The 22,727-nt window shown below is 45.9% G+C and overlaps 1 protein-coding gene across 1 annotated transcript in view; it reads right to left on the bottom strand.

The window, feature by feature from the left end:
• Positions 1–2,816: 2,816 nt before the first annotated feature.
• The window catches only part of INTS2 (integrator complex subunit 2), a 56,642-nt gene continuing 36,731 nt past the window's right edge, over positions 2,817–22,727 (bottom strand). Inside the window, exons 19-25 of the mRNA XM_081346673.1 lie at positions 22,028–22,153; positions 17,631–17,820; positions 14,155–14,451; positions 12,804–12,911; positions 10,557–10,662; positions 8,013–8,189; positions 2,817–5,232 (exon numbers count right to left, since the gene is read on the bottom strand). Of these exons, the coding sequence (XP_081202799.1) occupies positions 5,066–5,232; positions 8,013–8,189; positions 10,557–10,662; positions 12,804–12,911; positions 14,155–14,451; positions 17,631–17,820; positions 22,028–22,153 (1,171 nt within the window). The 3' untranslated portion in view covers positions 2,817–5,065. The remainder of the gene's footprint in view (positions 5,233–8,012; positions 8,190–10,556; positions 10,663–12,803; positions 12,912–14,154; positions 14,452–17,630; positions 17,821–22,027; positions 22,154–22,727) is intronic.

Here is a 22,727-nt window from a genome sequence, read left to right as displayed (position 1 = left end):
GTCAGGGGACAGCCCACAATGTTTTGTGCTGTGCTCACCACCAAGAAAACAACCAAGCTCGGAGAGCGCCAGAGATCCCCACAGGAATGAATACAGCCACATATCCTATATGCGTGAACAGAGGGTGTGGGTGGGCTCACAAAGTTAAAACCACAAAACATGAATAAATAAGCAACCAAAACCATAAAAAGTTAAAATAGTTAAAAACATAAAACATAGGGCAGTGTCAACCAGAAATGTATGAATAATACAGCTACCTTGCAGGCTGCCTACCTCAAATGGGGTCCCTAGCCATACCTTCAGGGTCTTCATTTGACATACCAATACAGCTGAAGCCCATCTAATGTTAGGAGATGTCCCAAATAATTTTGGTTGTTTTTTTTAATGTTCTGCCCATTTATATATATATATTTCTGCTGGAACAATCAGGTCATATTTATCATGCTATGCCACTTACCCAACTCCCATTGTAAAACAATTGACTTTACTTCATTTGAATCTGCTTCAAGAATACAACTAGCAGGAGTCGTTTCAGGATTTTGGGAAAAGTTGGGCTATGTTTTTTTTATCCACTTCAGTGATAATCCCCAGGGAATAGAAACAGGTGGTTGTTCTGTACTGTAATTTCACTTTTTAATAATTTGTCCATCCGACTCTCTGGTAAAGTAAGTTCTTTTCTACCTGCTACCTCATCCATTTGTTGCATTTCCATCCTGCTGCAATCATTTCAACTCCCAGCTGCTGCCAGAGGTTGAAACTGGGAATATCCAGTGGGGGGATTCAGCCGGTTCGCACCACTTCGGCAGAACCGGTAGCTAATTTTTTTGTTGCCCAGGCCCAGAATGGACTTCCGGAAGCGGGATCCACACAGAGAACCGGTTGTTCACATATTTGAATCCCACCACTGGGAATATCTATATATAGACTGTGTTGTCTCTGTGTCATATATGTGGGTATATGTATAATTCTGTATTTATTTATTTTTGTTGTATTTATGTAGTGTATGTTGGAGGTGGTGAGCCTGAGAGCTGTATGCAACAAAATTTCATTTTAATGAAATTCAAATGTAACGTACATTTGAAGTGACAATCAAGTTATCATTCTACTCTATTTCTTCTATCTACCACCTTCCATACTATGCATTCAAAAGGTTTATGGGGGAAAAAATCTTCAGCTGAAATCCGCAACGGGCTGAAATGTGCTAATTAGGCAACGGCTGCAGTTCTTAAGCACAAAAGAGAAACATGTTTGATTTGTGGTTGCATACTAAAAGGAGTAATTATTGTCTTATTTTAATATAGTGGTTTTCTAAACCACAGTGCACAGCCAAGAATTATTTTCAATTAACATATCAAATACATAATTCAAGTAGTCCTCACCTTATGGTCATAATGGAGCCTGCCCATCAGGTCCTAAGTCGTGATGCTTGTAAATTGGGTCACCCAAGTGACTGACCTGATTTTATAACCTTTGTGTGTGTGTATGAGTGTTAAGTGAACCATCTCTATGGGAGGGTTTTGCCAAAAACAGGAATTGCTGGTTATTAGCAAAACCATCATAAAACGCATTGACGTGACTGTGGGATGCAGCAGAAGGCCACAAATCTCGGGAGAACTGCTCATGTAATCACAGAGGGTGGTTGCAAGAACTTCATATTGAATCATAACTACTCCCCAGGCAGGTCCATTGTAATGACAATCAGTTGGTAAGCAATCGGTCACAAGTCCAGGACTATCATCATCATCATCATCATCATCAAGTTGGAAGGGACCTTGGAGGTCATCTAGTCCAACCCCCTCTCAGGCTGGAAACCCTATACCAGTGATGGCGAACCCTTTTAGAGACCGAGTGCCCAAACTGCAACCCAAAACCCACTTATGGCTTCCTTATGTATCATTGGGTGCCAGGTGGGTGTGGCCCTTTGGGAGGGTGTGGTCAATTGGGTGGGCGTGGCTGCGGTGGTAACGGTAGACTGGGTGGGTCTAAAAAGTTCAGTCAATCAATTCCAACTTTGCGAGATCTTTTTTTCCATGAGAAATTGAAATTGATTGAACCTTTTTTTTTTGCACACGGCAGTGGAGGCCTAAAGCGAAAAGGTTTTATAAAGCCCAGCTGAAGACTTAAGACTGGGGTGATGGCACGCGTTCCCACAGAGAGGGCTCTGCGTGCCACCTCTGGCACACGTGCCATAGACTCGCCACCACAGCCCTATACCATTTCAGACAAATGGCTGTCCAGTCTCTTCTTAAAAACTTCCAGTATTGGAGCATTCACATCTTCTGGAGGAAGGTTGTTCCACTGGTTAATTGTTCTCACTGTCAGGAAATTTCTCCTTAGTTCTAGGTTGCTTCTCTCCTTGATTAGTTTCCATCCGTTGCTTCTTGTCCTGCCTACAGGCACTTTGGAGAACAGCTTGACTCCCTCTTCTTTGGGGCAGCCCCTGAGATATTGGAACGCTGCTATCATGTCCCCCACCTCATCCTTCTCTTCATTAAACTAGACATTCCCAATTCCAGCAACCGTTCTTGATATGTTTTAGCCTCCAGTCCCCCAATCATCTTTGTTGCTCTGCTCTGTACTCTTTCTAGAGTCTCAACATCTTTTTTACATCTTGATCTCAAAGGACTAAGTATTTATTTGGAAACAGGAGCAGCCTTCTCAAGATGTGTTTAGTGCAGACCTTCTACATGTCTGAAAATGTTGGGGGGGGGGGTCCCTGTTCCCGCAAACTTCCAATATTTCCTCTCTTGTGTGAGTTAGATCTGTTTGAATACATAAGAATCCCCATACAGAGAATCTGCTTTGACTGTACAAGAGACATTGGTGTTTTTTTTTAATAAAAAAGAATGAATAGAAAAAGTACAGCTGTTTAAACAGTAAGAAACATATTCTTTCCAATGAATCTCTTTGAAATTGAATGCTTATCAATTACAGGTTAAAACACGGCAGCCATTTTGAAACTGCAGCAATGGAAACAACAACTGTGTACAAATATTACATCACTATCCACAAGACACCTATCTCTATGATAAAAACGACATTCTAATGCATGTTGATAATACATACAAAAAAAGATAATAATATTGCTTTGTAGCACTGACATTAGCCATCTCAGCAAAATTATGCCAAAGTATCCGAAGGCCAAAATTATTTGGACTTTTTGAGGAACCAGATCTAACAGTTTTAGACTCTCAGCTGGCCGAGGATTGATTCTTATACCATATAACTTGAATAATCCTCTTCTATTAAGGCAACATATTTGTGTTTTGTTCTTCAATCATTAAAACACACACACAGAGACACACAATACCCCCAAACATCCACAGCTGTCAAAGACTATGCTCCAAGTAGTGGATAAAAGCACAATTGATTAGAAATTATCTTCGTAGATATACTTAGCAAACTAAGACTAGCCAGATTTGCCTTCTCCCAAAAAATCTCTTGCTCGTTTCAAAACTGTCGATATCGGTCGATGACCACATCATAAATATCTTTAATTCTTGACTGGAAACAAACATTATTACTTTTGTAGATGTGAAAAAAATGGCGTTTGGGCAGACTGGCCAACGATAAAGAGACATTATTATGGCGGACAGGAGTTAGGCTGGCAATACCTGGAGGGCCAAAAGCTTCCCACGCCAACACATAAACGTGCTGATTTTTCTGGCATATAAATCAATCTGGCATGCCGGCTGGGGAATTCTGGGAGTTGATGTCCACACACCTTAAAAGTTGCTAAGTTTGAGAAAGACTGCTCTGTTACATATCTTGGTTTTGCGGAAAGAAAGGAGGAAGGGATAAGAAAAGCCTAACCCAGCTCTTGTGAAATTGTATTTTAAAGCTGCTTCCCACCCCCCCACAACACCATTTAAAAAGAATAAAAACGGATTTCAAGGATCTGCTTAGAAACTCTTTCCCTTCCAAGCAAGTGAAAGTCGTGCTCCCTCCCAATTTTCAAAGGGGGGGTTAAGCTTTTTCTACTTTGCAGGAACAAACACGTATTTATTGCTCTTCGGCCTCCTCGTCTAGCTTAAAAGCTGGAGGCTCTTTAGTCCCTTCCTCCCCTATTCGCCGTTTCAGATTTTACGACCACTAGATAAGTACAGTTCACGCAAGCGCAAACAGTCCTCGACTTACAACCATTCCTTTAGCGACCGTTCAAAATTACAACGGCACTGGAAAAAAACTTGCGTTTTTCACACTGATGACCATTGCAACATCTCCGCGGTCACGGGATCAAAATGTGGACTTTTGGCAACTGGCATGTCCGGGGACCATATGATCCCCCTTTTGCGACCTTCTGACAAGCCAACTCAATAGGGGAAGCCGGATTCACCTTACAACCGTGTAAACTTAACAAGAGCAGTGATTCACCTAACTACTAGACAGGTTGTAAAAGTGGGCAAAACACAACAACTCTCTTGCTTAGTGATGGAAATTTTGGGCTCGGCTGTGGTTGGAAGTCCAAGAGTGCCTGTAAAATAGGTAGCTTCCTCAAAATGGCATGTCCATAATCTTTCTCTTTCTTTTTAGCTGGTTTCACAGCCCCACAACTCTTTACGGGACCGTCCTAAGTCATTTCCACAGATTAAGGTTTTATCTGAAACTTAACCTTTTCAGCTTTAATCCAAGATACGACGGAGTCAGGTGAAGAAATATAAGACATTTGTTTTTACAAAAGGTCAATCCAATTCTGCCAAAGATGTTACATTATCCATTGGCAATCATGGTTTGCCTGGCCTTCTCTTTGGAACGCAAGGAAACCTGGATTCCCAACGCAGGGGAAAGGGTAACACCAGACCAGCTTCCCCTGCCCCTTGACCCATGCTCCTCTTTCTCAGAATCTCCAGCCAGGGTGGTTGTCTGAAGAGGTCTGGCTGGACAAAACAGATCTTAATCATCTCTAGTCAACCTTTCTCTGAAAGCAGCTGTTGTGTTGACTTGCGGTTAGTGTCCCTGCAGTGAAAAACGCTCCACGTGTTTCTAGACAATCCTTGGTTTTGACGCTAGGCAAAAACCCGCAGACATCCCACGCTGGGTGACCAGCCAACCGATCCAGATGTGTTTAAACGGCACCAACGCTCATATTAATGATCTCGACGAAGGTATTTTCGATGCAGTGGCAAAGCTGGACATTGGGGTCTGTGCTGGTGGTCCCTCCTCCGGCCTTGTGAGTCAGATTCTTCGGAAGCCTCACGTGTTCGGTGGGTTTTTCCTTCAGTTGCTGGAGGCCTAAGAGATCATTCACAGCGGGAAAAACAAAAAGGACAAAAGTTAAAAGGCGGAGAGTAGAAAGGCTTGGATGAAGTTAGGCACATAGGATGCCCGTCAGCATGGAAAAAGCAAGGACATCAGCCCGACAACCAAACGTAAGTGTGTTCCCGGTAGCTGGTCCTGAAAGTTGGGAGTTTAAAAAAAGCAAGACGGGAAGAAAATCGATTTGTTTGAGCTGTGGTGCAGGAGAAGGCCCATGCATATTCCCTGGACAGCAAGGGAGACTTAACAAGCAAGTACTGGAGCGCATAACACCAGACGTGTCTCTGGAAGGGGAAAAAAAAATATCACGAAACTGCGTCTCTCTTACTTTGGCCGTGTCGTGCAGGGGGATTCACCAGAGAAAGCAATTACGTTGGGGAGAGTTAGTGGTAAAAGCAAAGCAGGCAGGCAGCAAAGAACACGGTGGCTGTATGCCAACAAAACGGACACCAGGCAGAGCATAGACCAGGGGTAGGCAAGCTCGGCTCTTTTGTGACTCGTGGACTTCAACCCCCAGAATTCCTGAGCCAGCCATGCTGAGGAGAAAGGGAGAGGTTTCCATGCTGAGCCATGCTGGCTCAGGAATTCTGGGAGTTGAAGTCCACGAGTCATAAGAGAGCCAAGGTTGCCTACCCCTGGCCTAGAACAACTCAAAGAAGCAGTGCAAGATGGGAAGATGTGGCCCACAGAATCGCCAGACATGACTGAATGGGTAACATTATCATCATCCATCGGCAGATTAGCCCAGAGGTTGGGAAAGTGGGAAGATTGAGAGAGTCCAGAGATGGGCAATAAAAACGGTGCAAGGTCTAAGGCAGTGATGGCGAACCTTTTAGAGACCGAGTGCCCAAACTGCAACCCAAAACCCACTTATGTATCGTCGGGTGCCGAGTAGGCGTGGCCCATTGGGTGGGCATGGCCTATTGGGTGGGTGTGGCCAATTGGGTGGGCGTGGCCCATTGGGTAGGCATGGCTGCAGTGGTAACGGCAGACCGGGTGGGACTAAAAACTTCAATCCATCAATTCCAACTTTGCAACATCTTTTTTTTCCCCACAAGAAGTTGAAATTGATTGATTGAACCTTTTTTTTTTGCACACGGTGGCGGAGGCTTAAACCGAAAAGGTTTTATAAAACCCAGCTTGAAGGGCTAGGACTGGGATGACGGTGTGAGTGCCCACAGAGAGGGCTCTGTGTGCCACCTGTGGCACGTGTGCCATAGGTTCGCCACCACGGGTCTAAGGGATAAAAATATCAGGAGACTGGAGCATCAGACGATGTACAGCCTGAAGAGCATAAGAGGCCACATGATCGAAACCTTTAAATATATGAATAGCATTTAGGTTTATATACTGTCCTCATAGCGCTTCACAGCATTCTCTGGCTTGTTTACAATGTAGAAGCATTATTTGCATACCAATCTGGGTCCTCATTTTACCGACCTCGGAAGGAGGGAAGGCTGAGTCAACCTTGAGCTAGTCAGGATTGAACTACTGGCAGTGGGTAGAGTCAGCCTACAATACTGCATTCTAACCACTGCACCACCATAGGAAGGAAGGGAGGAAAGAAGGGAGGGAGGGAGGAAAGAGAAAAGGGAGGGAGAGAAAGGAGGGAGGGAAGGAGAAAAGGGAGGGAGAGAAAGAAAGAAGGGAAGGAAGCAATAGCAATAGCACTTAGACTTATATACTGCTTCGCAGTGCTTTACAGCCCTCTCTAAGTGTTTACAGAGTCAGTATATTGCCCCCAACAATCTGGGCCCTCATTTTACCGACCTCGGAAGGATAGAAGGCTGAGTCAACTCTGAGCCGGTCAGGATCGAACTCCCGGCAGTGGGCAGAGTCAGCCTGCAATACTGCATTCTAACCACTGCACCACCAGGGCTCATAAGGGTGGGAATAAGACTCTAGAAGGCAGCATTTTCAACATTAAGCGCAAATCAAGAACATGGGGACATACCCTCAAAGTGACAGGAGGGAAGTTCAAAAGTCACGTTAGAAAGGATGACGTCACAGAAAGAATAGCGGGAGCGTGGAACCAGCTTCCAGCGGAGGTACAGAGAGTCCTCAACTTACGACCACAATTGAACCCAGAATTTCCACTGCTAAGCAAATCAGTCATTAAGTGACTCTTGCTCCATTTTATGACCTTTTTTTGCAACAGTTGTTCAGTGAATCCCTGCGGTTGTTAAGTTAGTAACAAGGTTGTTAAGTGGCCCCAGCTTCCCCCACTGACTATGCTTGTGAGAAAGTCGCAAAAGGGGATCACGCGATGCCTGGGGACACTGCCGCCGTCATAAATATTTAATTTTTAATTTTAATTTAATTTATTATCATTTCTATACCGCCCTTCTCCCGAAGGACTCAGGGCGGTGTACAGGGCAAGAATAAAACACAGAAATTTACAAAAATTAAAAGATAATTAAATGCATGCCCGATTAAAATACAATTGATACATAATAAAAACCCCAATAAGAATGATAAAAAACCCCACCAATCCCCCCTCAGGCCAGGCCGGCTTGCTCGAACAAGTATGTTTTCATGAGTCAGAATTTTGATTATGTGACCCTGGGGATGCTGCTATGGCTGTTAAGTGTGTAAAAACGATTGTGAGTCATTTTTCCCCCCCAGTGCTGCTGTATCTTTGAATGGTCACTAAATGAACTGCTGTAAGTCGAGGACGACCTGTACTACAACTGAAGGGGCCAGGAGACGCCCGAGGCAAGCCGAGGAGGCTGAAACCGTTGGACACGATGGCTTACGTGTAATAATTGGATCAAAATCCCTCGTCTCGGTGGCAACATCCGAAGCGCAAACTTGTCCGATCTGAATGAGCAGCGCCATGATGTCTTCGTACAGCGGAGGGAAGGCTTGGCAGAAGGAGACCAGGCAAGGAAGGGTTGGCATAAAGAACGTGTAACGCTTGGCCTCGGTGAGAACTGTTGAGACAACAGGAAGATTGTCTGTGCTACTCCGCACAGAGCAGGAAGAGGGCGGAGAAAACATTGGCAGACCCCTCACATCCTGGACATAGTCTATTTCGCCTTCTCCCCCCCTCCCCCCCGGAATGCTGCTGTAGGGCATTGCATGCCAAAACAACCAGACCTAAAGACAGTCCCCCCACCGCCCCCATCGCTCTGCTGAACACGTCATTCCCGCAGTATTGTCTCATTCCACATCTTCTCACGTCTTCTCATATTTCCTACTGTCTTCTCCTATTGCTTTCTTATGATTTATCAGTTGTTGTTTGTGACTTATGATTAATGATTGTAATTATGATTGTGATCAATGACCTATTACTTGCTGTTTATATGGATGCTGTGGGCTTTGGCAGCGGAGACAAATTCCTTGTGTGTCTGTTCACACTTGGCCAATAAAGAATTCTATTCCTATTCCTGTTCTGTTCTATTCTATTCTATATAAAGATTTTATTCTATTCTGTTCTGTTCTCCATAAAGATTCTATTCTATTCTCAATAAAGATTCTATTCTATTGTATATTCTATTCTATTCTATTCTATTCTATTCTATTCTATTCTATTCTATTCTATTCTATTCTATGCTATGCTATATAAAGATTCTATTCTATTCTGTTCTCAATAAAGATTCTATTCTATTCTATTCTATTCTATTCTATTCTATATAAAGATTCTATTCTATTCTATTCTATTCTTTCTATTCTATTCTATTCTATTCTATTCTATTCTATTCTATTCTATTCTATTCTATTCTATTTAGTATAGTCTGGTCTATTCTATTCTATTCTCTATTCTATTCTAATTTTATTTCATTCTATTCTAATCTATTCTAGAGTTTGAAGAAACACAGGTGAACGTCTTTTCTTTCTTTGTTTATAAAATTTATTGACTGCCCATCTTACTACAAGATAACTTTCAGAAGACAGTTACTTAACTACGGGTAGACCTTGGCTTACGAACACAATTTCCAGCAGTTTCTCTTACTAAGCAAAGCAATTATTAAGTGCGGCATGCCCAATTTTAACGACCTCTTCTGCCATAGTCATAAAATGGGGCAAAACTCAATTAACAGCTGTCTCACTTAACATTGGAAATCTGGGGCTCAATTCGGGTCATAAGCCGAGGACTACCTGTACAGTAATACACCATTGTACACATGGCCAGACAAAATCCAACAGGACGAAGGAAATAAATACATACTAATTCCTACATGAGAGACAATATAAATAGATTAAGAAAAGCACTGGTGCTGGCCGGGACGGGTGAAGTGGGCTTCATGTTCTCCCCATTACAAAGAGAGGTTTGGTTCCAAAAATGGAATCTCACATCAAGAAAGTCCCTTTTGACTTTCCAGCAGTCACTAAATGTCCACAGAGATTCTCAGTCCTCCAGGTCATGGTTGTCCCAAAGGTGATTTCTCAGGAGGCAAATGGACTTTCTTGTTTTTCTTTTGAAGACATTTTGCTTCTCATCCAAGAAGCTTCTTCAACCCTGGCTGGATGGCGGGGAATGGAAGTATTTATACTCCTTGCAGACAGCTGGTCATTTGCCTTCTTTTAGAGAGTCCTTGAGGCCACTTGTAGGTTTATCTGTGTCCTCATTTGCGTGACCCTAAGGACACAGATAAGCCTCCACGTGGCCTCAACGACTCTCTAAAAGAAGGCAAACGACCAGTTGTCTGCAAGGAGCACCACCGTCCCAGTCGGAGCCGAAGAAGCTTCTTGGACGAGAAGCGAAACGTCTTCAAAGAAAACACAAGGAAGTCCAGTTGCCTCCTGAAAAAAGCACCTTTGGGGCCGGCACTGACTAGTTTGCAGTGGTAGATTTTGCAGGGTGCAAAGGCTCGGCAGTTAAAAACGCTGCGTTTGACGGCTGCAAAGCTGACAGCCCAGATTCGAGACCCGAGCACTGGACGATGGGTTGAGCTCCTGTTATTCGCTCCAGCTCCTGCCCAGTCAGCAGCTCGAAAGCATGCAAATGTGAGTAGATAAATAGGTAAAATTTTGGTGGGAAGGTAACAGCGTTTTGTACCCTTAGGCCAGGAGCCCCCAAGCTTGGCCACTTTTAAGACTTGTGGACTTTAACTCCCAGAATGCCCCAGCCAGCCATGCTGGCTGGGGAATTCTGGGAGTTGAAGTCCACAAGTCTTTAAAGTGGCCAAGTTTGAGGAACCCTGCCTTAGGCGTACAGCCACGCTCGCCATGTGGCTACGAAAAATGTCTTCGAACACTACGCTGGCTCCTTTGGCTAACAAACAGAGGTGAGCACCATGGCCTCTAGAGTCAGACAAAATTGGACAGTGGAAACGTTTACCTTTAGCACTGCTTACCTGTCAGGAGCGTTCCCATGACATTGATAGCCAAACGTGCCACGCTGAGGGATTTGGGCAGAGCATACTGAATGCACAAGTAGGAAAGCAACTGGATAGCGAATATCTGGGGAAAAAAGGGACAACCAAATCTAGAACAGCGGGCAAGAAAGATTGCTAGGTGGATTGAGGTGCCAGAGATGCCCGTGGACAGATTTTACCCTAGAACAAGCATACTTATGGTCCGCATTAGAGAATAATAATAATAATAAAGTTGGAAGGGACCTTGGAGGTCATCTAGTCCAACCCCTTGCTCAGGCAGGAAACCCTATATCAGGGGTAGGCAACCTTGGCTCTTTTACGACTCGTGGACTTCAACTCCCAGAATTCCTGAGCCAGCCATGCTGAGGAGAAATGGAGAGGCTTCCATGCTGAGCCATGCCAGCTCAGGAATTCTGGGAGTTGAAGTCCATAAGTCATAAAACAGCCAAGGTTGCCTACCCCTGCCCTATCCCATTTCAGACAAATAGCTGTCCAGTCTCTTCTTAAAAACCTCCAGTGTTGGAGCATTCACAGCTTCTGGAGGCAGGTGGTTCCACTGGTTAATTGTTCTGTCAGGAAGTTTCTCCTTAGTTCCAGGTTGCTTCTCTCTTTGGTGAATAGGGGGGGACACCTAAATTTGGTAACTAAATAAATAAATACTTTTTTCTGATGTATATTTCAAGTATAAGCAATCCTCGACTTACAGCCGATGACTCAGTCTAGGGAGATCCTCAACCCTCCAGCTCATGGTTGTCCCGAAGGTGTTTTTTTCCAAAAGGCAACTGGACGTTCTCGGGTTTTTTTTCTTTGCAAACTTCAGAACTGAAGAAGCTTCTTGGATGAGAAGCAAAGCATTTTCAAGCCAAAAAAACCCCCCAAGGGGGTCCAGTTGCTCTTTTGAAAATGACAGACCCGAAAAAGGGGACTTATGACCCAGATCCAAAGTTCTGACGTCGAGATTCCCCACCACCACCACCACATACACACACACACACAGACTCTAGAAAGAGTGCAGAGAAGAGCAACAAAGAGGATTAGGGGACTGGAGGCTAATACATACAAAGAACGGTTGCTGGAATTGGGGATGTGTAGTTTAATGAAGAGAAGGACGAGGGGGGCAATATCTCAGGGGCTGCCCCAAAGAAGAGGGAGTCAAGCTATTCTCCAAAGCCCCTGAAGGCAGGACAAGAAGCAACGGATGGAAACTCATCACAGTGAAGCAACCCAGAACTAAGGAGAAACTTCCTGACAGCGAGAACAATTAACCGGTGGAACAACCTGCCTCCAGAAGCGGTGAATGCTCCAACACTGGAAGTTTTTAAAAAGAGACTGGACAGCCATTTGTCTGAAATGGTATAGGGTTTCCTGCCTGAGCAGGAAACTAGATGACCTCCAAGGTCCCTTCCAACTTTATTATTATTATTATTATTATTATTATTATTATTATTATTATTATTATTATTATTGTTGTTGTTGTTGTTGTTGTTGTTGTTGTTGTTGTTGTTGTTGTTGTTGTTGTTTACCCAGTTTATGACCATTATCACTGTTGACTGTAATGGGCAGTCTCCTTTAGGGTCCTGTGTTATCTGATGGCACCTGATGGCTGATGGCACCTCGAGCCCAATGGAGAACCTATACCATCTCAGTCTAGCCTCTTCTTAAAAACCTCCAGTGATGGAGCACCCACCATGTCTGGTGGCAAGCTGTTCCACCGGTTGATTGTCCTCACTGTCAGGAGGTTTCTCCTTAATTCCAGGTTGCTTCTCTCCTTGATCAGTTTCCAACCATTGTTGGGAATGTCTGAATCGCAGACAGAATAAAAGCATAATGCCTAAAACCTGTCAAGATGAAGGCAAAAATGCCTCCTCCTCCTCCTCCACACACACACACACACACACACACACACACACAAAATCTCAGCTCGTTCACCCTATGCATTCTCCCACTGAGAGCCCTTCGAAGGAACATCCTGGCCCCGAAGCCTGGGAGAAGAGCCAGGTCTTCCCAGCTTTGCGAAAAGCCAACAAATTTGGGGCCATCCATATTTCTGGGGAAGCCTATTCCAAGAGGAGAGGTGCCAGGAGCCCAAGGTGACCTGCTTCCTGGGGACAGTGCTTCTTCGCCAAGGGGGCCTGGCACACAGCCACTCTTCCAGATTGGGCTGAAAGCAGTAAAACCCCTGATCTAAGACCCCAGACCCACACGTACGGGGAGAAGGGGCGGTACCTGTTTCTCCAGTTCAGGCTGAGCAATCAACTCGGGTATGAAGTCCAGGCAGATATGCATAGAGGGGATGCCAGCCACGGTGAGGGGGAGCAGCTCACAAGGATAGCCCTGTTTGGAGAGAAAGGGACGAAAAAAAAGAGTAGCCCGTATGGCTTAGCCGTAAGGCTCGGGATGCCATCAATTAAATATGTCAGATAATACAGGACCGTAACGGAGACTGCCCATTGCAGTCAACAGTGGTAATGGTCATAAACTGGAAGGGACCTTGGAGGTCATCTCGTCCAACCCCCCTGCTCAGGCAGGAAACCCTATGCCATTTCAGACAAATGGCTGTCCAGTCTCTTCTTGAAAACCTCCAGTGTTGGAGCACTCACAGCTTCTGGAGGCAGGTTGTTCCACTGATGAATTGTTCTAACTATTAGGAAATTTCTCCTTAGTTCTAGGCTGCTTCTCTCCTTGATCAGTTTCCATCCGTTGTTTCTTGTCCTGCCTTCAGGCGCTTTGGAGAATAGCTTGACTCCCTCTTCTATGTGGTCACCTGTCCCATTTGACAACTGCTACATCTTATGACCGTCATGGGCAAGCTCCATAATTGTTGTAACCTGAGAGCTACCTGTAATTATCTGACATATTTACCGTGTTTCCCCGGGTCTTAATTTTTGCTCCAAAAGACACATTAGGGCTTATTTTCCAGCTAGGGCTTATATTCAGGGAAATACGGTACTAAATGCGTCCATCTGGCTGACGATCTGAACTGGGGCTTATTTTGGGGGTGGGGTTTATATTACGAGCGTCCTGGAAAATTAGGCTGGAGCTTATTTTCCGGTTGGGTCTTATTTTCAGGGAAACATGGTAATTAAGGGCACCTCAAGCTCAAGTCTTTGACCTCTGGTGCTGGAGAAGACTCTTGCCAGTCCCTTGGACTGCAAGGTGATCAAACCGGTCAGTCCTAGAGGAGATCAACCCTGACTGCTCTTTAGAAGGCCAGATCCTGAAGCTAAAACTCAAATACTTTGGCCACCTCATGAGAAGGAAGGACTCACTGGAGAAGAGCCTCATGCTGGGAAAGGTTGAGGGCAAGAGAAGAAGGGGACGACAGAGAATGAGGTGGCTGGATGGAGTCACTGAAGCAGTAGGCGTGAGCTTAAATGGACTCCAGAAGATGGTTGAGGACAGGAAGGCCTGGCGGAACGTTGTCCGTGGGGTCGCGATAGGTCAGACACGACTTCGCAGCTAACAACAACAACAAGCTCAAGTGCGAAAAAAACCAGGAAAGACTCAGGGAAGCTCCAGCCTCGGAACGGGCACCCAGCTTCTCCAAAGGGCCTCTTGTAAAACAGCCAACACGCACCTGGAAGTGAACCAGCTTAGCGATGTTGGGATCGGCGATGAACATCTGGTGCACCAGACAGCAGACCAGACACTGGACCTCCCGCAAGTTGCAGAGAAGGCTGTCTTCTACTCCCTCCCCCTCTCCGTCTTCCTTCTCCTCCTCTTCCTCCTCTTCCTCTTTGGGCTGCATTTTTTGAGGACCGCGTTCAGCGGTTCCCAGCTGACTCATCAGCAATCTGCTGGACTTGCTACCTGGAGACGTTTCTTCTTCCAAAGGCAAGCAAACCTCCAGAAGGATCTGCACCGCAGCACTGTCCTGGAAGAAGGCAAGTCAGGAGACGGTGAGTTCTAGTTTCACCTTAGGCACTAAAGCCAGATGGGTGACTTTAAGTCAATCGCCAGGAAAGGGGGAGTTCTAGTCCCACCTTAGGCGTGAAAGACGGCTAAGTGACTGAAGCCAATCACCAGGAGATGGTGAGTTCTAGTCCCACCTTAGGCGTGAAAGCCGGCTAAGTGACTGGAGCCAATCACCAGGAGATGGTGAGTTCTAGTTCCACCTTAGGCGTGAAAGCCAGATGGGTGACTTGAGCCAATCACCAGGAGACAGTGAGTTCTAGTTCTGCCTTAGGCATGAAAGCCAGATGGGTGAGTTTGGGTCAATCGCCAGGAGAGGGTGAGTTCTAGTTCTACCTTAGGCATGAAAGCCGGCTAAGTGACTTGAGCCAATCACCAGGAGATACTGAGTTCTAGTTCTACCTTAGGCGTGAAAGCCAGATGGGTGACTTGAGCCAATCACCAGGAGACAGTGAGTTCTAGTTCCGCCTTAGGCATGAAAGCCAGATGGGGGACTTTGGGTCAACTGCCAAGCAAGGGTGAGTTTTAGTTCCACCGTAGGCATGAAAGCCAACTGGGCGACTTGGGCCAACTGCTCTCTCTCAGCGCAACCCAACTCACTGAATTGTTGTTGTAAGGAAAATAGGAGAAAGAAGGTTGTTAATTATGTTTGTTGTCTTAAGATACTTATAAAGTAATAAAGGCCTGAGCATGCTTGTTTTCTTGCAGACGTTTCACTACCCAAACTAGGTAACATCATCAGTGCTTGTAGGGAATGGGGTTTGCTCTCATTTTATATTCTAGTGGCTTGTTCTGTCAGCATTGGTGGGGGTGGTCTTGGAGGTTCTTCATTTCGCCTGTTTAGTGTTACCTTGTTTGGCAGTTCCTTGATTGGGACATTGTTTACGTGAGGAATAGGAATAGGAATAGGAGTACAGTAGAGTAGAACAGAACGTAATGGAATAGAATAGAACAGAATGGAATGGAATAGAATAGAATAAAATAGAATAGAATACAGTAGAATAATAAAAGAATGGAATGGAGGAATAGAATAGAGTAGAGTAGAGTAGAGTAGAGTAGAGTAGAGTAGAGTAGAACAGAATAATGAAAGAATGGAATGTAATGGAATGGAATGGAATGGAATGGAATGGAATAGAATAGAATAGAATAGAATAGAATAGAATAGAATAGAATAGAATAGAATAGAATAGAATAGAATAGAATAGAATAGAATAGAATAGAATAGAATAGAATAGAATAGAATAGAATAGAACAGAATAATGAAAGAATGGAATGGAATGAATAGAATAGAATAGAATAGAATAGAATAGAATAGAATAGAATAGAATAGAATAGAATAGAATAGAATAGAATAGAATAGAATAGAATAGAATAGAATAGAATAGAATATAGCTGGAAGGGATCTTGGAGGTCTTGTAGTCCAACCCCCTACTCAGGCGGGAAACCCTATACCTGTGGTGGCGAACCTATGGCACACCACAGGTGGCACGCAGAGCCCTCTCTATGGACACGCGCGCCATCACCCCAGTCCTAGGCCTTCAGCTGGGTTTCATAAAACCTTTTTGCTTTAGGCCTCTGCGGTTCAATCAATCAATCAATTTCAACTTCTCACAGAAACAAAAATCTCACAAAGTTGGAATTGATTGATTGAACTTTTTAGTCCCAACCAGTCTGCTGTTACCACCGCAGCCACGCCCACCCAATGGGCCACACCCACCCAATGGGCCATGTCCACCTGGCACCCGATGATACTTAAGTGGGTTTTCGGTTGCAGTTTGGGCAAAGGGTTCTCCAAAGGGTTCACCACCACTGCCCTATACCAGGGGTAGGCCTCCTTGGCTCTTTTATGACTCGTGGACTTCAACTCCCAGAATTCCTGAGCTGAGGAAGAAAGGGAGAGTTTCCAAGCTGAGCGATGCCAGCTCAGGAATTCTGGGAGTTGAAGTCCACGAGTCATAAAAGAGCCAAGGTGGCCTACCCCTGCACTCTTACCATTTCAGACAAGTGGTTGTCCGATCTCTTCTTAAAAACTTCCAGGGTTGGAGCATGCACAACGTCTGGAGGCAAGTTGTTCTACTTCTTGATTGTTAGTCTGGTGTTAATCTTGGGAGTTAATCTAGGCTCATCTGGGTGCTAGGGAATTTCTAGAAGCCTGGCACTCTCGCAAATTAGCCATCCACAGACACATAGATATAAACAATATTTACATACTATGCAAAAGACACAATCAACAAGCCAAAAAGGGAACAAAAAAAAAGACCAAACACACTTCCCCACCAGCACCCAGATGAGCCTAGAGAGCACCAAGGACCCCCTCATTTCAGCAGCTGAGAATGTGCTGTCCTTTGGCTGGCGCACCAAAAGGCCACATTTAAGGGCCAAATTCTGCAACCTTCCCTTGTGGAAGCAGGTGGGACGCAAATCGGCAGCCTTTTGTGCAGAGAGGGGAAAAGCGCAAAGGGTAAATGGCTCACTGGATTCTGCATGGGCAGCCAGAAGCAAACCACCAGGAGCTGCATTTAACCTAATACAGCTAGTTAGTCCTCAACTTACAACCTCATAAATTTCCGTTGCTAAGCACGGCGGTTGTTAAGTGAGTTTTGCTCCGTTTCACCACCTTTCCTGCCACCGTTGCAAAGTGAATCACGGCAGGTGCTCAGTTAGCCACCCGGCTGTTACCACAAAAAACCTTGTTAATCATTTGTTCATTAGTAACACGGTCGTTAAGTGAAACTGGCTTCCCCAATGACTTTGGTCGCAAAAGGGCATCACGTGACACACACACACACCGGGACATTGCCACCGTCGTCAATTTGAGTCGGCTGCCGAGCATCTGAATTTTAATCAGGTGACTACGGGAATGCTGCAATGGGCCGAAGCATGGGGGGGAAAAACGTGCGAAAAACCTGGGCCACTTTTTTTTCAGTGCCGCTGTATCTTCGAACGGTCACTAAATGAACTGTTGTAAAGCCGAGGACGATCTGCACATATCGTGTCCGTTTTCAATGGTGCAAACTGCAAGAGGATGGCAGGCATGTTGAAAGGTCAGCTTACGGCCCAACTACTCTCAGCCAGCCTGCCTAGAAGCTAAGAGCTGTTGAAAACTGGTCCTTTCAAGAGCTGAATATTTTGTAAAACTACCTGGGCTGCTAGCAAGGCGTTTTTAAGTTCGTCCCGCGTCACTTCAGGGCCTTCCAAACCCATTGCGTTGTTTTGCAAAGGCCTGATGTCCTGATCTGCCGTTTCTTTGAGGTGAGCGCTCAGGTAGGCTTTTGAAGCCAGCAGGTAGCCATTCAGCATATGCAGAGTGATATCCATCAGAGGTGGGCACCTGAGGAGACACAAACAAGGGGGGGGGAAATAGAGGGTGGGGGGGAAAAGAAGTGAATAGAGGTGTACAGCTACTGTGTTTCCCTGAAAATAAGACTGGGTCTTATTATTATTTTTATTTGCCTCCAAAAGAGGCACCAGGTCTTATTTTTGGGGTAGTCCTTACATCACCTCCGGCACCGACAGCTCCACCCAGCCGGTCCACTTCTTCTGGGGCCAAAGTTCTGCAACTGCATTCGGGCCTGCATTTTTCAGTCAGGCCTTTCCAGAAGGACTAGGCAGCCGAGTACCGAGCTATGGATTCAATCCATAGCTTGGTGCTCGGCTGCTGAGGTCTTGCAGAACCGAGCTACGGATTGAATCCATAACTCGGTTCTCGGCTGCAGTGGCCTTCTGGAAAGCCCTGTGACTGAGAAATGCAAGCCTGGCTGCAGAAGAGGCATCAGAAGAAGAAGTGGGCTGGCAAGGAGAGGCCTGGCTGCAAGGTAAGCGGGTGCGGGGCGGGTGGGGAAGCTCCACACCCCCACCCGAGCTTGATTTTTAGGTGTGTGCCTCGCCCCAAAACTAAGGCTTATTTTTGGGATAGAGCTTATATTACCCCCAAAGCTACCCCCAAGCTAGGGCTTATTGTTGGCGTAGGCCTTACTTTGGGGTAAACACGGTAGTCCTGGCCTTACAACCATTCGTTTAGCAGATCTAATCTGGGTCGGTCCCCGGGACCAAAGGTTTTGTCTTCTGAACTTTCGAATTCATGCTGGAGCCCATCCTTAGAGAACATCTCTCTAGCAGAGTGGCCTCCAACCTTTTGGGCACCAGGGACAGAGGTTTTTCCACATGCCGGAAGGGACGTGGTTTTGTGTGCTGCCTGCATCCCACCGATGGGGCTTGGCTTGTTTGTGCGGACCGGTTGCTGGCATGACACGGACCGGTGCCAGTCCATAGACCTGGGGTTGTAGACCTGATCCAGCAGTGTGTGTGTGTGTGTGTGTGTGTGTGCTGTCCTGGCTGTGGTACTTATAAATACGAGTCCAAAAGTTCAAAAAGACTAAATCTCTGGTCCTAGCGACCGACCCAGATTGGATCCCGCAACATTATCCTGGGACACGTCGATTCGCCCTCATTCATTTGTTGAGCAACCATTCCAAGTTACGGCAACACTGAAAAAAGTGACTGACGACTGCTCGCCTGCACTTAGGGCTATGGCTACCTGATCAAAATTCTGGCACTTGGCCAACTGGCGTGTATTTGTGAAGCGGACCAGCCGTGCGAGAAAACCGATTTTACAACTTTCGCGCCAGCCGTTAAACAAATGTGGCATTCATAAAGCAAATGCCGCGGTTGTTAAGTGAACGTTGCCATCATTCAGTGAGTGAATTGTTTGCCCTGGGCCGGTTTTACAAAAAAAAAAACAAACAGAAGTAAATGCCCATTTTGAGGAAAAAATATTGTAAAATGCAGAATTCCTGAGCCAGCCATAAAAGAGCCAAGGTTCCCCACCCCTGCCCTGGAGCCATCTGCTTTGTCTCGTCTCCGGAGAACCAAGGTGGCAGCACCCAAAAACAACTTCTTATCACCTTCTCAGCTTGAAGTTCTCACAACACCTTCACAACTCTGGACTGGCTCTCATGGAGTGGGCAGTTGGGAGGGGTCTAAACCAGGGATCCCCAAGCCCCCGATCCATGGACCAGTACCGGACCACGGCAGGCCAGCAACCGGTACACACAAACAAGCAAAGCCCCATCTGCGGGATGCAGGCAGCATACAAAACCACACACACACCCCTCCGGTCCTTGGAAAAACCTCTGTCCATGGAACCGGTCCCTGGTGCCCAAAAGGTTGGAGACCTCTGGTCTAAACAACCTAATGTTTAATCTATCATTTTGGCACGGGAAATTTAGATCCTGTGGTCTGTTCCAGCCTATGACCGGCCCTGTTTGTGTGTCAGGGACAACCCCTTTTTCCTTTTAATAATCAATAGGCTGGGGGGAAAAACCCAACCCAAATTTATTTACAGTTCCAAATAATAAAGTCTTTCAAACAAAAAAGCAGCAGAATATTTTCTTCAACCAAAAATACATGATTCAAAACATCCAACAAGTCAAACAGATTAGCAAGAACAGACCAGGATTCTCTTAGAATGTCTCCAAAGGGTTGCCTTCAGCAACCAGCCCCGCCCACACCTTCCCCTTTTATTATCAGTCCCAAGGCGTGGCTTCTCACTGCCTTCTCCTCCTCTCACTGAGTTGCCTCATTGATTTTCTCTGCTCTGCTCTGCTGGATTGCCTTCTGCTTCTAGTGTCTCTGAACAGATTCAGCTGTGACTCATCTGAGTCTGACACCACCTCCTCACACAGCTGAGCCTCGTGAGAAACACGACTGGAGGGGCCAGGCTGAGAGTCCTGCAGTGCATCAGAGCCTCCCTTCGACACCAAAGGCTCTCCAAACCCCTCCTTTTCCTCCTCCTCAGATTCATCAGACTCAGCTGCTGGGAGCACAGGCTGACACTGAATCACAACATCCTGCCTGTTTTCTCTGCCCTCACTACCTCTCTGATTGATCTTTTTGAAATGCTGTTGGCTTCAAGAGTTCGACTTTCTTAAGGGATTAGCTGAGGCGAGACCTTACAAACAGTCCTTAAGGAACCGGTCATAAGTTGAGAAACGGTCTGTATCGCCAGGAACACTCCATTACAAAAAAAATAAAAAATACAAAATCAAACTTCTGGATCAAAAAATGCTGGATGGCAAAGCCTACATCAGGGCTTTTCAACCTTTTCACCCATTGTACCACTTTTAGGATACGGCGACATCCGAGTACCACCAATCGCCTAGTAAACTGTCAAAAATTTGATGACCAAAAAAAAAAAAAGAAAAAAAGTGATGAACTACAGCTAGTCTTTGACTTACAACACTTCGCTTAGTGACTGTTCGAAGTTACAATGGCACTGGAAAAAGTGCCTCCCAAGCCACAGCCTAGCAAGACACCTGCCTGCCCGCCCAGCGGCGCTCTTCCTCCTGTCCGAGGTTTTTTTTGTTGTGAGCATTTCTGTTGAGGATTGGCAGCGGGGGTGGGGTGGGGTGTTTGGTTTTTATTCCCCCTGTCTGCTGGGTGGTTGCAGCAGGTTTTGGTCACTTCACATGACCCTGGGACACTGTGACTGTAATAAATATGAATCACTTGCTGAGCATCTGGATGTAAATCACAAGACCCTGGAGATTCTGCAACATTCCAGCTGATTGGTGCTTCTTCCAGCTAGATCCTGGCGCTGATCCTGGTGCTTCCGCTGAGCCCTGACAGCCCTGCAGCTCCAGCCATCTCTCGCTCAGGCTTGTGCGGTGCTGCCACCAGTTCAGCTCATTTCCCTCCCCTGCTGCCACTTTTCTAAGATGGTCACGTACCACCTGCCAGGTGCCAATGTACCACAGGTGGTACCTGTACCACTGGTTGAAAAGCCCTGGCCTACATCACGTGTGCATTAAGACGAGAAGTGCCAGCCAGCCAGCCATCGTGGGAATTCAGCCACTCTGCCTGCTTGTGACGTTAGCTGCCGCTGTGCACACTTTGGCAAATCAGATCTTTGGACTGAAGCAGAAACCCCTTATCAAGATTAAAAAAAATAAGATAAAGTGCAAGTCTCTTTTTTGCCGAGCCAAATACAGGTAGTCCTCCACTTACAACAGTTCATTTAGCGACCATTCAAAGTGACTACGGCACTGAAAAAAGTGACTTACGATTATTTTGTCACACTTAACAACCATTGCCGCATCCCCACGGTCACGTGATCAAAATTGGGCTGCTTGGCAGCTAACTGACATTAAAGACGGTTGCGGTGTCCCGGAGGGTGGGTGGGTGTGTGTGTCACGTCATCCCCTTTGGCGACCTTCTGACAAGCAAAGTCAATGGGGGAAGCCAGATTCACTTAACGACCGTGTGACTCACTTAACAGCCACAGTGATTCACTTAACAGTGGTTGACAGGAAAGGTCGTAAAATGGAGCAAAACTTGCCAAAGAAGCGTCTCGCTTAGCAACCGAAATTTTGGCCTGAATTGTAATCCTAACTGGAGGACTCACCTGTACCGCCCTGACTGACAGAGTTTGAAATGTTGCGCCTGCATCATTTGTAGATTGCATCCTGAGAACTCCACACACACACACACACACACACCGGTAGCTGTTGAGGAGGATAGGATTTGTAAAACAGCCTTACCTGTGAACCCTCGGATCACACCTTAACACAATCAGGGGATCGATGAGCAAGTCCTTCTGGGTGTACTTCTGCTGTCTGACCGTTTTGCCTGACGGTTGCAGGGCATTCACTGTCATTACCCACAACCTGGAAGAAAAAAAAGACCAAAGTTGATGAATTTGGAAGCAGTCGAGTATCGAGGTACCACTGTAAACAATACCCCAATCGAGGAACTACCAACTCAATCAAACAGTAAAGAACAGCCTCGTCAAGGAACCATCAAGAATGCACCCACCGGTACTGACACGGCAAGCCACTTGTATAGAGTAAGGAACAAACCCCACTCCCTTCTAGCACTGATGATGTTACCTAGTTGGGTCATGAAAGGTCTGCAAGAAAACCTCCAAACTCAGAGAGCACCAAGGACCCAACAATCCTCCTCCTCCCTTCTAGCATTGATGATGTTACCTAGTTGGGTCATGAAACGTCTGTAAGAAAACCACCAAGCTCAGAGAGCACCAAGGAACCCACAGTCTTCCTCCTCCTCTTCCTCCTCCTCTCCACAATCCCCACTCCTTTTTAGCACTGATGATGTTACCTAGTTGGGTACTGAAATGTCTGCAAGAAAATCTCCAAACTCAGAGAGCACCAAGGACCTCAGTTTTTCTTCTCCTCCTCCCTCCCACAAATCCCACTCCCTTCTCGCACTGATGATGTTACC

Source organism: Vipera berus (genome assembly GCF_964194415.1).
Source record: "Vipera berus genome assembly, chromosome: 1".
Lineage (NCBI taxonomy): Eukaryota > Metazoa > Chordata > Lepidosauria > Squamata > Viperidae > Vipera > Vipera berus.
The sequence above is the reverse complement of the archived record's forward strand: the minus strand, read 5'-3'. Positions and strand labels throughout refer to the sequence as shown.